The sequence below is a fragment of the Danio rerio genome, chromosome 16 (assembly GCF_052040795.2).
Source record: "Danio rerio strain M-AB ecotype USA chromosome 16, GRCz13ab, whole genome shotgun sequence".
Lineage (NCBI taxonomy): Eukaryota > Metazoa > Chordata > Actinopteri > Cypriniformes > Danionidae > Danio > Danio rerio.
Window position 1 is genome coordinate 4,974,467 of NC_141036.1, and position 14,217 is coordinate 4,988,683.

Genomic DNA, 14,217 nt, shown 5'->3' on the forward strand with positions numbered 1-14,217 from the left:
AATATTCATGAGGTAAGCATTCGCCATAAAAAGGCTTGTAATTTGCCAAGTCGCTTAAGGATTCATCATTAACTCGATTAATTTCATTTGAAACAAAATGTTCAAGCCATAATACACAGAAATGTAGCCATGTTTAATTAGACGAATGTATAAATGAAACTAAAAGGCCAGTGTGCAGTTGACTGTGTGGTGTTTTGTGGGTTTCGGGTGAGTCACTTCTTCAGGGACTTCCTCTTTAAACTCTAGATTTGTGAAGCAGAAGATCAGTTCATATTAGTTCAGATCTGCCGGTGGAGAGATGGGAGACCTCCAGTCCCTGCAAGCCTTCATCAACTGTCTGGATCAGCGCTCTCTGCCCCGCATCCTTCAGGTCTGCTCGGGGGTTTATTTTCAAGGTATGTGCGTATGCTTTCACTCACTTTTCACAGGCTGTATGTGATCATTTCTCCACAAGGAAAAAACAACAACAAGAGACTGAAAGGTGTTCTTATAATGGGATATTACATCCAAAAATGAACATTTTGTCATTATTAATAATACAAAAGGGGTTTGGTGGTTCGAAAGACCCACCCCTCACTAATAAAAGGTCCAGAATTTGCCCCATAAGTGAGCTCATTTGTCTTATTTTGACTGCTATGCGTCATAGTTTGTGAAAATAATCCATCAAACAAGGCTTCCAATGACTGCAAACAATTATTTTTCATGAGTCCAACATGCAGCTGTGCAATATGACAAAAGTGAAGTCCTCTTTCACTACAAGTAGCCCAGCTTTTATTAAGAATCTTGGACCTTAATTTAGAAAGAAAAAATACCATTAAAAAGGTTTGAAGCACCAAAAGTGGCCCATGTACTGGCCAGTGTGTTATTTGCCCAATAAATGACAATAGGCTACTTTTCTTTTCTTCTTTCATTTAAAACTTTAACTCTTTTTTTTCTTCTTCTTATGATTCATGATGTAATGAATATGTATTCAAAAATAATTACTTTTTCATATTTCTTTATTCTCTATCATTAGGTAATGTTACAATAAACTACTAATTAGCTGCTTATTAATAGTTAGTCAGGTAGTAGGTCGTAGTTGGGTAGGATTAGAAATGTAAAATAAGATCGTACTCAATATGTGCTAATAAGCAGATGATATCTCAATAATAGAATTGGTAATAGAATAGGTAATAATGCAATAGTAAATGGTGTGAATTGTTTTATATATATATATATATATTTTAGATTTTACTCACTTTTCACTTGATATACAACTGAAGTCAGAATTATTAGCCCCCCTGTTTATTTTTTTTCCACCAATTTCTGTTTAATGGAGAGAGTATTTTTCAACACATTTTTAAACATAATAGTTTTAATAACTCATTTCTAATAACTGATTTATTTGATCTTTGCCATGATGACAGTAAATAATATTTGACTAGATATTTTTTAAGACTTCTATACAGCTTAAAGTGACATTTAAAGGCTAAACTAGGTTAATTAGGTTAACTAGGCAGGTTAGGGTAATTAGGCAAGTTATTGTGTAATGATGTTTTTTTTTCTGCAGCCTATCGGAAAAAAATATAGCTTAACGGGGCTATTAATTTGAACCTTAAAACGGTGTTTAAAAAATTAAAAACTGGTTTTACTCTAGCCGAAATAAAACAAATAAGACTTTCTCCAGAAGAAAAAATATTATCAGACATACTGTGGAAATGTCCTTGCTCTGTTCCTTGCTCTTGGTCAAAGACAGCCATTGACCTTTATAGTTATTTTTGTTCCTACCATAGATGTCAATGGCTTATCTTTCCAACATTCTTCAGAATATCTTGTTTTGTGTTCAACAGAAACTTAAAAAAAACTGCTTAAGTGTGAGTAAATGGGTAGGAATTTTTCAGTTTTGGGTGAACTATCCCTTTAACCAAAGGTTGCTTTATTGGCAACTGATATGATTATTTTTTATAATGTCTATACATTATTATTATTATTATTTAATTATTTTTATTTTTGGAGTTGACTTAACAGTTTTTATATTTATAGAGACTCAGATGATGTGCATGTAAATAATAATTAAAACAATTAATCCTACAACAAAACTGGTAATAGTTGTCGGAGTACCCTTCTTTCCCTTTACAAACGATCCTACAAAAAGTCACAACAACAAATGTTTTTGTTACTTTAACTCATTTTAATAAGTGAATCAGGTTTCAACAAATGTTTTTGTTACTTTAACTCATTTTAATAAGTGAATCAGATTTCAACAAATGTTTTTATGTTACTTTAACTCATTTTAATAAGTGAATCAGATTTCAACAAATGTTTTTGTTACTTTAACTCATTTTAATAAGTGATTCAGGTTTTAGTAAATGTTTTTGTTACTGTAACTCATTTTAATAAGTGAATCAGATTTCAACAAATGTTTATGTTACTGTAACTCATTTTAATAAGTGAATCAGATTTCAACAAATGTTTTTATGTTACTGTAACTCATTTTAATAAGTTAATCAGATTTCAGGAAATGTTTTTGTGTTACTGTAACTCATTTTAATAAGTGATTCAGGTTTTAGTAAATGTTTTTGTTACTTTAACTCATTTTAATAAGTGATTCAGGTTTTAGTAAATGTTTTTGTTACTTTAACTCATTTTAATAAGTGATTCAGGTTTTAGTAAATGTTTTTGTTACTTTAACTCATTTTAATAAGTGATTCAGGTTTTAGTAAATGTTTTTGTTACTTTAACTCATTTTAATAAGTGATTCAGGTTTTAGTAAATGTTTTTGTTACTGTAACTCATTTTAATAAGTGAATCAGATTTCAACAAATGTTTTTATGTTACTGTAACTCATTTTAATAAGTTAATCAGATTTCAGGAAATGTTTTTGTGTTACTTTAACTCATTTTAATAAGTTAATCAGATTTCAGGAAATGTTTTTGTGTTACTTTAACTCATTTTAATTAGTTAATCAGATTTCAGGAAATGTTTTTGCTACTGTAACTCATTTTAATAAGTGAATCAGATTTCAACAGATGTTTTTATGTTACTTTAACTCATTTTAATAAGTGAATCAGATTTCAACAGATGTTTTTATGTTACTTTAACTCTTTTTAATAAGTGAATCAGATTTCAACAGATGTTTTTATGTTACTGTAACTCATTTTAATAAGTGAATCAGATTTTAGTAAATGTTTTTGTTACTGTAACTCATTTTAATAAGTGAATCAGATTTCAACAGAGGTTTTTATGTTACTTTAACTCTTTTTAATAAGTTAATCAGATTTCAGGAAATGTTTTTTTTTATTATACCAAGTTTAACTTGTTTAGTCTGTTTGACTGATACAAGTAGAGATGACTAGAAAAGTTCCTTCAATTTAACTAAAGATAAAAATTGGGCAACAGTAATGTGATAGTGTTGAGTTATTTTACTGAATCATCAGATGTGTCGTTTCAGAGCGTGCCTTTTTTAATACAGGTATGCAGATCTGACCTATTTTAAATTACATTTATATAGGTAATGTTGAAGATTGTTAGATGTGACAAGGCAATATCTTATATCTGATTTCTGAAGTCCAACCATCACGTGTATCCTGTATATGCTAACAAGTGTTCTTTCAAGTAAAAAAATGTCACGCTCCAACAATAGCGTATTCAAAATGTTGTCTCTGCGGTCTCAAACAGGACATGAGGTTTAAGATCTATTTATCTTTGTCAGCGTGGTTTATGCTGTGCACGTTTAAGTACAACAAAAGAAGTTTTGTTTCTAAAGAAAAAAACAACACAGCATGTACACAGAATTACAAAGTGTGCATCTATAGTTTCTAACACATGCAAGTGACGATCATTTGATTTATTTTTACTTTCATAAACAGAATTAAGAATCTTTTAAGCTAGACTCTTCACATGTGGATGTGGCGAGGTGTGAAAACACTTAACGTGTGACTGTTTTTTTTTTTTTGACATCAATTTCCTCTCAACATTTCCAGGTATTGACATTTAAAATGAATGCAGTGGCTTATGCAAATGTAGCTTGCATGATGATGTGTTCTTTCCAGGGTCTGTGTATGAGATTTCGGGGAGTGAAGTGTGTTTATCCACTGGAGATTTGGTGAAGATCATTGGTTTGGAGCTCCTGTCTGTGTCTTGTGAAGATGTCAACACGGGAGATTCATTTGTATTGCCTATTCACTACACAGGTGAGACACCTAAACAGCTGCAACATACAGATATAGAGTTGAAACCAGAAGTTTAAAACCTGACCTCTGCAGGTGTGTAGGAACAGCTGACGGTGGCCATAGCAGTGACAAACGGTGGAGGATCGCGAGCTCACAAACGCATTTAAATCCACCCTGCTGAAAAATCCAGCTTAAACCAGGTTTTGGCCACTTCCAGGCTGGTTTCCAGCCATTTCCAGCCTGGTCTTAGCTGGTTAGGCTGGGAGATGACCAGATAAAACCAGCTTGACCAGCCTAGCAGGCTGGGAGCCCAGCTATCTCCAGCTTAAACCAGGCTGGTCAAGCTGGTTTTAGCTGGATTTAGCTGGTCATTTTCCAGTCTGACCAGCTAAGACCAGGCTGGAAATGGCTGGAAACCAGCCTGGAAGTGGCCAAAACCCCTCTGAAACCAGCCTGGTCGACCAGCTAAAACCAGCCAACCAGCCTAAGCTGGTTTAAGCTGGATTTTTTAGCAGGGCATAAACAAAGCGTCACACGTCATGTTTTCAACATGGCTTCAGATGTGATATGACAATATAAAGAGTTAACCAGATACAGTACAAGCCACATAGAAACACAATTAAATATATATTTTGTAAGCAAGAGAAAACAAGGAGTCCATTTTAATCTCACTTAAGTTACTCACACTTGTAAAATGGAAGGAGAAACTGATCCATGAACTGTGTACTTATAAAGCTCCTGTCAAGCTCTGACAAAATTCATTACATCAATAGTCTTTTCTGATCCTTCCTTTAACAAACAGCCGACGAATCCCCCGTTACAGGATAGATTATTGATTTAATCACCAGAACGTTCACTCATTAATGTTCACTCATCTTCAGTCATGATCAGTTCCACACACACATCCGCACTCTGCTAGTGTTTAAAAGGAAAGGCACGTTCACGTTTGACCAGATTCAGCACATCATATTTGGTAGTGTTTCGTGTCGACAATGATACGAACAAGCAAAAGATCTTTAAATGAACAATGAATCATTTAAAAACTTTGAGTTGTCATGTCATGTCATTTTCATCCACTTATCCGGGGCCGGGTCACGGGGGCAGCATTTTCAGGAGTGAACTCCAGACTTCCATCTCCCCAGACACTTCCACCAGCTCCTCCGGGGGGATCCCGTGGCGTTACCAGCCCAGCTAAGAGACATAGTCCTGCCAGCGTTCCAGTGTATTCCCTGAGGCCTCCTCCTGGTGGGACATGCCTGGAACACCTCCCTAGGTAGGAGGCGTCCAGGAAGCATCCGAAATAGATGCCCTAGCCACCTCAGCTGACTTCCCTTGATGTGGAGGAGCAAGGGCGCTACTCCGAGCTCCTCCCGGTTGGCAGAGATCCTCACCCTGTCTATAAGGGTGCGCCCTGCCACCCTGCGAAGGAAACTCATTTCAGCCGGTTGTATCAGAGATCTTGGCCTTTCGGTCATGACCCAAAGCTTATGACCATATGTGAGTGTAGAAATGTAGATTGACCGGTAAATCGAGAGCTTTGCCTTTGGGCTCAGCTCCTTTACCACAACGGACCGGTACATCGACCGCATTACTGCTGCCGCTGCACTGATCCGCCTGTCAATCTCACGCTCCATCCTTCCCTCACTCATGAAAAAAACCCAGAGATACTTGAACTCCTCCACCTGGGATAAGGACTTTCCTCCAACCTGGAGATGGCAAGCCAACTTTTTCCAGTGGAGCACCATGGCCTCGGGCTTGGTGGTAGAGGTCTGCATTCCCGCGGCTGTCCCGACCAGATTTCTACGGCGCGGGTATAAATTTCCGAATAAATCACGCGAGCGGTCGGTGACGGGTTTAATTTGGGACGGGAGCGGGCTGTCTAGCAATATCGCTCCCGACTCCCGAGTGAGCATGCGTATGTATGTGTGTAAATGAAATAGCGTGATGCTGTGTTTAGCTTGTTTGTTGCAGTGTGTGTGTGTGTGTGTGTGTGTGTATGTATGCGCACGCGCGAATGAGAGAGAAAGCTTTGTCTGTGTGTGTGTGCTTGGTGCTGTGCGTGTGTGTGTTTATACAGACAGCTTGTTATAGGCTGTCTGGACTGTATAACTGGGTGATTTTTCGGTTTTGTTCTCCCCCCGCTCTTTAGCGGGATCGGGCGCGGCGGATGGAAAACGGGGCGGGTTGGGCAGCGGGACATCAAGTGCTTAATATAAGCGGGAGCGCTCGGGTTCCGGCTAAAACCTGGCGGGTGCGGGCGGAAGCGGGATTCAAAATTTAGTCCCGCGCAGATCTCTACTTGGAGGTACTGATGCTAATCCCAGCCTTGTCACACTCGGCAGCAAACCGCCCCAGTGCATGCTGAAAACCACTCTGAGTGTAATCTTTTATCAAAAAAATCAATACTTTTAAACATGCTGCACTTTCAGATTTAACCCTCAGCTGGATGTTTTCAGTCACTTAGAGCTGTTGCACACTGCATGGACGGTTGATTTCAAAAACCCATAACAGGGGCTCTTTAATATCATGGCCATCTTTCAGGCTAAAACAGGTCACTTGAGCACACAGTTATTATAGATGTTTAAGTATGCTCTGGTCCTGAGATATGGGAACAGAGAGCAAAGCATAAGTGTGAACGTTAAAAACTCACACCCATTTAAATGATTCACAACGCTACATGTAAAAGTGAGAACCTGATTAACTCAGCGTTTCTATAAACTGGCGGTTAAGCTGTCAAATGACACTTCATTATAAGTTTAGCGGCCCTGGATGAGCTGTGATGTATAAGACAAATGCTATTGGCTAGTAATGCTAAAGCCTGACTTCCTATTTCAGTGTAAATTGCATCAATTGCATGATTCACGGCACTAAAATAAAACAAATATTTATACACGCATAGCAAAATTTCTCTGGCCCAGCTCTGGCCCACACAATCAGGTTTTGCTTGGCCCACATGCCGCAGTGAATTACGGTACATGCTGGACCAAATCTGGCTTCCAGACAAGGGCCAAACACAGACCATATCTGGGCCAAGTCTCAGCCAAGTTAATAACTCATAACTGGGCCTGAACTGGGCCAGATGGGTTGGTGTGTCACGGTTGCAATGAAATTGATAAACCCATGGAGTGATGCTCTTTAGGCACACTATGCGCACGCTTTTTCTCAAAGTGACCTGAGTGGTAGAATTTTTTTTTCTTTACTCAAAAATGATTTTAGTGTATTTTAAATGTGGGTCAAGACTGGAAAAACTCACATGGCTCACTTATCAAATTTTTAAATCTGGGCCAAATACTACGTTTTACATCTGGCCCAAATCTTGTGTGCCGCCTTAAAGACGGTGCCACCTCTGCCAAACCCGGGCCATGTTTGGCCCACATGCTGTATGCCAGTGCCGGATGAATGCCTGCTGTGCCAGCTTTTTGCCAAATCTGGGCCAGAATTCTTTGCTACTAGGGTTGGTATCCAGTAAATAACAGATTTGAAAGAAATGAAATGATTCATGTGAATCTAGCTGTCATTTCTATTTTAAGCTAAAAGATTTTAAGTACACTGGTGTGTTCAGACTTTTTTCGTCTTCTACAACGAAAAGATGTTTTTCTTAGGGTGCTTTCACATCTGTAGTTTCCTTCATTTGGTCCGGACCAATGGCAATAAATGATAAATTGTTGCATCTTCTGCCGTCTTTGGGTGGTTTTCACACCACACTGCTGGCTTTGGTCCGAACCAGTTGAAACGAACCAAAATGCAGTCATCTGACAAAATCCACATCTCTCATTGGCCAGATGTTGTTAAACATATTTCCTAAACTGCTTATTGATTGGTCAGAATTCACGTGTGGGAAAATGCCAGTGAACTCCCGCAGGTAAACAAAACCTTTAACTCTGGAGGGACGACTGCGCTGGCTGATTGTATGCCTGCTTTAGACAAACTATACATTACGAAAATGAAGTGCGGCTGGAAAACAGTGTTTAATGCATCGCTCGTCACTTCAGGAGGAGCCGTAAATTAATTTAGCTAAACTGCGACATGGTCATCTTGCGTAAATATTACCAACAGGTAATATTCAGGTAATGTTTTCCCCTCTCTCTCTGTTGGTAAAGCGCTGTCAACAAATATTTTTCCTCCATATCCCATAATGCACAGCGCATCAGCCTACGGCAGCTGAATTAGTCCAATAAGCGCAGTACTTTTTGCGGTTGGACCTGTTTTAGTACGGATCATGTTCTCACCACAAATAAACCACTCCAGGGTTCGTTTGAAAGCGTGCCGAGACCACCTCTTCAAGCAGGTCTAGGTACGCTTATTTGGTCCGCTTTTGGTGCGCACTCGAGTGCGATTGCTGCATTCTCACCTGCCCAAACGAACCGCACCAAAAGGGGAAACGAACTCTAGTGCGATTCAATTGAACTAAATAAGGCAGGTGTAAAAGCACCCTTAAACTGTTGGTGTTTAAGATAAACACTTTAAGAAAAAGTCTGGTGTGTCAGATGAAGAGAAGACTCAGGGCTCTATTTTTACGGAACAGAATTCATGAGAGATGTTTCAAAGATGGCCGTCGAGTGAAATGACCTGCCTAAAGGGACTTTGCTCTAACTCAGTGATTTTTTTTCAGGTAATTTCAGACTCGTCGCTGAAGACCTACCTTATAACACAGTGGAAGAGCTGGTGGGTTTGTGTCCAGTCGGAGTGGACGCCTGCGGCTCCTTCACCTTCAGAAGCACACAAGAGCTGATAGTGGACAACTTCACGCTGGCCCCAGACGAACATTTGACCCTGCTTTCGGTGGAGGTCTCTGAGGATGGAGAAAGACTGGCTCGGTGTCAGGTGTTAGGGCATAACATGGCCTACGCCGAGCTTCTGCTTCCTCTGTCTCTGAAAGGAGAGTTTTACGAGTGTGAGGATGAGCGCGGATACTTTCTGCAGGAGATCATGTCCTCGGCCAGACTCAGCTGCCGCCGCTTCTGCAACACAAACACCAAGAGCAGTGGCGGATTGCTGATGTTCAGCCCGGTCTATGAAATCAGCGCCATTATGCATCGTAAGTACAACCGTTTTGTGCTGTGAAAAATGTAACACTGATTTCTTTCTCTTTTTGTGCATGTTTGTCACACTTTAATGTTTCAGATCATCAAACTAATTTAAATATTAGTCAAAGATAACACATGTTGCAGTTTTGAAATAAGGGAAAACAAAATACAAAACTACATAGACCTGTGTTCAAAAGCTAATGACTGGTTGGACACACTGCAGGTGTTTTCTAGTCTGTTACAGCTCCGTAATTAGGCCACATGGTTGGATGGTTTTGGTGGGAGAATGAACCTTATTTAGGTCATGCCACATCATCTCAATTGGATTCAAGTCAGGACTTTGACTAGGCCACTCCGAAGTCTTCGTTTTGATTTTTTTCAGCCATTCAGAAGTGGACTTGATAGTGTGATTTGAAAATAGGAAGCCATTACTCTGTTTCTTTCACCCATAGAGTGCAGGTCCTAAATCCAGTATACAGAAAGGCCCTTTTTTGTATATATTTGAGGAAAATATAAGCATTTAGGATTTAGCATAGGATTTTTTTGCACATTCTTTTTTATTTTTGATTGTTTTGTTGCAGAACATAAGCTTATGATTTAAGTTCTAAGATAAAATAAGCTAATCACATATTGTAGTGTTGAAGAGGTTTTTATTAATAATGGAAAACAAATTACAAATCTAAATAGACCTTCGTTAAAAAGCTAATAACTTGTTGGGCCTCCGTTAGCAGCAACAACTGAAGAAACATCAGCTGTTTCCAACTCTGTAAAGGAAGTTTGGCCCTCTCATCTTGGCAGAATTGCTGTAATTCAGCCACATTGTAGAGTTTTCGCGCATCTTTTTAAGGTCATGCCACATCATCTCAATTGGGTTCAGATCAGGACTTTGACTAGGCCACTCCAAAGTCTTCATTTTTGTTTTCCTCCAGCCATTCAGAAGTGGACTTGATGGTGTGCCTTGGAAATGAGAAACGACTACTTTTTTTTTAGCTTTTCTTCACCCATAGAGTGCAGTTGCTGAATCCAGTACACAGAGAGACACTTTTTTTTTTATAGATTTGAGGAAAATATAAGTATATTATTTTTTAAAGTATTGTTTAGCTGCTGAACATTAGATTGTGATTTAAGTTATAGGATAAAATTAGCTAATCACATCATGCAGCGTTGAAATGTTTTTTTGTATTAATAATGTAAAACAAAATACACATCTAAACAGACCTCTGTTAAAAAGCTAATAACTTGTTGGGCCTCATTTAGCAGCAACAACTGAAATCAGGTGTTTTCGAGTCCGTTAAAGCTCTGTGAAGACATTTTGGCCCTCTCATCTTGGCAGAATTACTGTAATTCAGCCACATTGGAGAGTTTTCACACATGAACCACCTTTTTAAGGTCATGCCACAGCATCTCAATTGGATTCAGGTCAGGACTTTGACTAGGCCACTCTAAAGTCTTCATTTTTGTTTTTATCCAGCCATTCAGAAGTGGACTTGATGGTGTGCCTTGGAAATGAGAAATGACTACTTTTTTTTTTTTTGCTTTTCTTCACCCATAATGTGCAGGTGCTGAATCCAGTACACAGAGAGACACTTTTTTGATATATTTGATAAAATATTTAAAATATATTTAGCTCATTGTGCTAATTTATATTTTTCAATTATCATGACCGTTTTTTTTTTTTTTTTTGAGGGATTCTGCAGAAAGTAATGTTACAGTTCATCAACATATTATTTCTGAAACAAAACAATATTTTTTTACTTGTCAAGAAAATGCTTCTTGATTTAAGAATTTTTAGGTATTCAGACTAGAAACAAGAAAAACTTTTATCTATATGATGTTTTTGCAGTGAACACCTACATTTATAATAAATATCTCTTGTTGTTTTTTACATTTAGTAAGGAAGAACATAGTCAAGTTTCCCTCCACCCTAGAAGTAGATGTCCAGGACGTGACGGACCAATTCCAGGATTTAGTCTTCATAACTCCACTATCACTGCCTGAAGTCGTGAGCCAGCCCAAAGAGTCTTTCCCGACAATGGCAGAAATCCTGGAAGCTCCAGAAGGTAACCAGTACTTCAGCTGCAGCTGGTTTGGTGGACTACAAAAAGGCAAGAGCCTCATACTCCACGAATGTCACCAAAAAACAATGATATTAGCCTCGACTCCAAAGGGGAAGAAGGGAAAACAGTACTTCATGATCTCCGACGACTATGGAGGTCGCATGAGGAGACGCGCTCGGGAGTTCGGCTCAGTCTACGAGTTATATTTGGCGTCTTCTCAATCTCCAGGACTCAAAGTAAGCGTGAGCCGGGACTATGAAGCCGATGAGGACGAGGGAATGCCTGCGCTCGGTGTCGGAGAAAATCTAGAGGTTTTGGGGATGAGTTTGATGGATAGACTCAAACCTGGAGCTGCTGAGAAAGTAGAAAGTCTAATTTGTAAACGGACTCATGAGGTGGACGATGATGATGATGATGATGAAGATGATAGTGAGGAAATCTCAATGCCGCTGTTTATGGCGGGACACTTTGTGGAGAAGCTTTCGGATAATAAGAAGTATCGATTAAACGATTTAGTGAGCGGCTCTTTGCCGGTTGATGTCAAAGTTGTGACTCGGGATAAAGATCTGGAGAAGGATCCGCTGATGGGGTTACCAGCGTTAAAGCTGGAGGAGACATTCACTGAGACCACCGTGTTGACGAGTCTACCCCATAATCCAGATTGGTGCTTTGAGTTGCCGGTTCGTTGGTTGCAAATGTCAGTCTGTTTCACGTCTGATGATCTGCCGTGGTCTCGGCCTCCAGAGCTTCACGTCGAAACGGTCACCGAGATGACGGAGAAATTCTATTACGAATATCACAAACTCATTGGCAAAACTGAGGAGCCGCCTCCACGTCCACCAAAAAGGAAGAAGTCCAGTTGTGACGCAAACAAAAAGGTTAAATCTTTACCGAGCTTGGGGAGTTCAGTGAGCAAACAACTGGACAAACTTTCGTTGGGTCCGAAAGTAGAAAAACGCTCCGTTCCTCCACCTCCGCAAGACGAGGTGAGCATCAGATTTTATTCATCTCCTTCACTCAAAAAAATGATTGCTGCTTGTTCAAACTACTTACTTAAAGTGAGCTTAGTGAGTTTTTTTGGAGACAACTTAATTGTTGTATGTTAAATCCGCTTAAATATGTGAAAACCATTAAGTTAATTTAGGTCCTGTTTACACTAATACGTTTTAGTTTTAAAACGCATAGGTTTTCCTGCGGTTATGCTATCCGTCCACACTACGCCGGAGTTTCGAGTGCTGAAAATTGAGCTTTTTGAAAACGCTGAAGAGGCCGTTTTAAAACGCTGCTGCACCGTCTCAGTGTGGATGGGGGAAAACGGAGACATCTGAAAATGAAGGCGGGGCTTTTTCCTCAATATTACAGTTTTTCTCAGTCGCTTTGGTGCATTTTTCACTACACTATTTACATTTGCACAACAGTTAATGCATTTCTCAAAACAATTAGTGCAAACTGCAAAACCTAGCTGATAACCTGCAAAAGCGCATCACATGCTCAAAATGGACAGTTCATTCCTCAAAAGCAAGTATTCATGTCAGTCAAACTGTCAGTATCGTCAAAATGAAAAGTCCTGACACCATTGTTTATGAATATATTATAGTCATGTTTTCATTATGACAGTTTACTCTGGACATTTTTTCAATGCAAAAAAGTCAGATTTTGGTGACACTTCCTGAAAATGCTCAAGACAGCACTATATACTATTTGCACAGCCATTTGAGAACTTCAGTAAAGTTAGACATCACTGCATTTAGTGAGTTATCTGAGTACAAGACACTGAATATGTATGTTTCACATTTTTACTTCATTTGCTGTTTGCAATACTCATTTATTCCCAGCATCGTGCAAAAGAACAAACACACCCTTATATACAACAAACATAAACTCCCTTTAGGTAGAGCTGTGCACAACTGTACACAATATTGCAGTACATATTGGAACTGAACCTACAACATACACAGGTCTGTAAATCATTCATCAAATTGTTCAATTTTAAAGACATTTTCAGGAAAATAAAGATTTAAATTTGTTTTATAAAATTAGTTTGACAGATTTTGACAACTAGTTCACCATTTTTGTGTGTAATGACTCAAGTAAATAAATGACCCTAGTAGCAAAGAATTCTGGCCCAGATTTGGCAAAAAGCTGGCACAGCAGGCATTCATCCGGCACTGGCATACAGCATGTGGGCCAAACATGGCCCGGGTTTGGCAGAGGTGGCACCGTCTTTAAGGCGGCAAACAAGATTTGGGCCAGATGTAAAACGTAGTATTTGGCCCAGATTGAAAAATTTGATAAGTAGGCCATGTGAGTTTGGCCAGTCTTGACCCACATTTAAAATACACTAAAATCATTTTTGAGTAAAGAAAAAAAATTCTACCAATCAGGTCACTTTGAGAAAAAGCGTGCCCATAGTGTGCCTAAAGAGCATCACTCCATGGGTTTATCAATTTCATTGCAATCGTGACACACCAACCCATCTGGCCCAGTTCAGGCCCAGTTATGAGTTAATAACTTGGCTGAGACTTGGCCCAGATATGGTCTGTGTTTGGCCCTTGTCTGGAAGCCAGATTTGGTCCAGTCTTGTACCGTAATTCACTGCGGCATGTGGGCCAAGCAAAACCTGATTGTATGGGCCAGAGCTGGGCCAGAGCAATTTTGCTATGTGGGGAGGACTCTTATTTTTATATAGAATGACTATTCAGCATTTACAAGTTTAGTTCATTTTGACTGACATGACATAAGCAAATGATAATGTTATAAATAGCAGAGAGTTGTATGAAAGCAATTAATGCTTGTCCAAAAGCATTCACAATTTGTTGAAAAGAATGAGAAACTGCTACTAGGATGTGCACAAATGACTAATTGTTTTAAGAAATGCATCAACTGTTGTGCAAATGTAAATAGTGTAGTGAGAAATGCAGCAAAGCGACTGAGAAAAACTGTAAGTAGCCTACACACAGTTCAGTCTTGCATCGTCTCCTT

The 14,217-nt window shown here is 39.1% G+C and overlaps 1 protein-coding gene across 4 annotated transcripts in view; it reads left to right on the forward strand.

The window, feature by feature from the left end:
- The window catches only part of themis2 (thymocyte selection associated family member 2), a 19,394-nt gene continuing 5,177 nt past the window's right edge, over positions 1-14,217 (forward strand). For 3 of the 4 annotated variants that reach the window (XM_087286446.1, XM_087286447.1, XM_087286449.1), the window contains exons 1-4: positions 4-395; positions 4,032-4,172; positions 8,764-9,189; positions 11,071-12,221. In XM_087286446.1, the coding sequence (XP_087142572.1) occupies positions 299-395; positions 4,032-4,172; positions 8,764-9,189; positions 11,071-12,221 (1,815 nt within the window). In that variant the 5' untranslated portion in view covers positions 4-298. Of the gene's footprint in view, positions 396-4,031; positions 4,173-8,763; positions 9,190-11,070; positions 12,222-14,217 lie in introns of all 4 variants that reach the window. The other variant, XM_087286448.1, reaches the window with a different exon arrangement.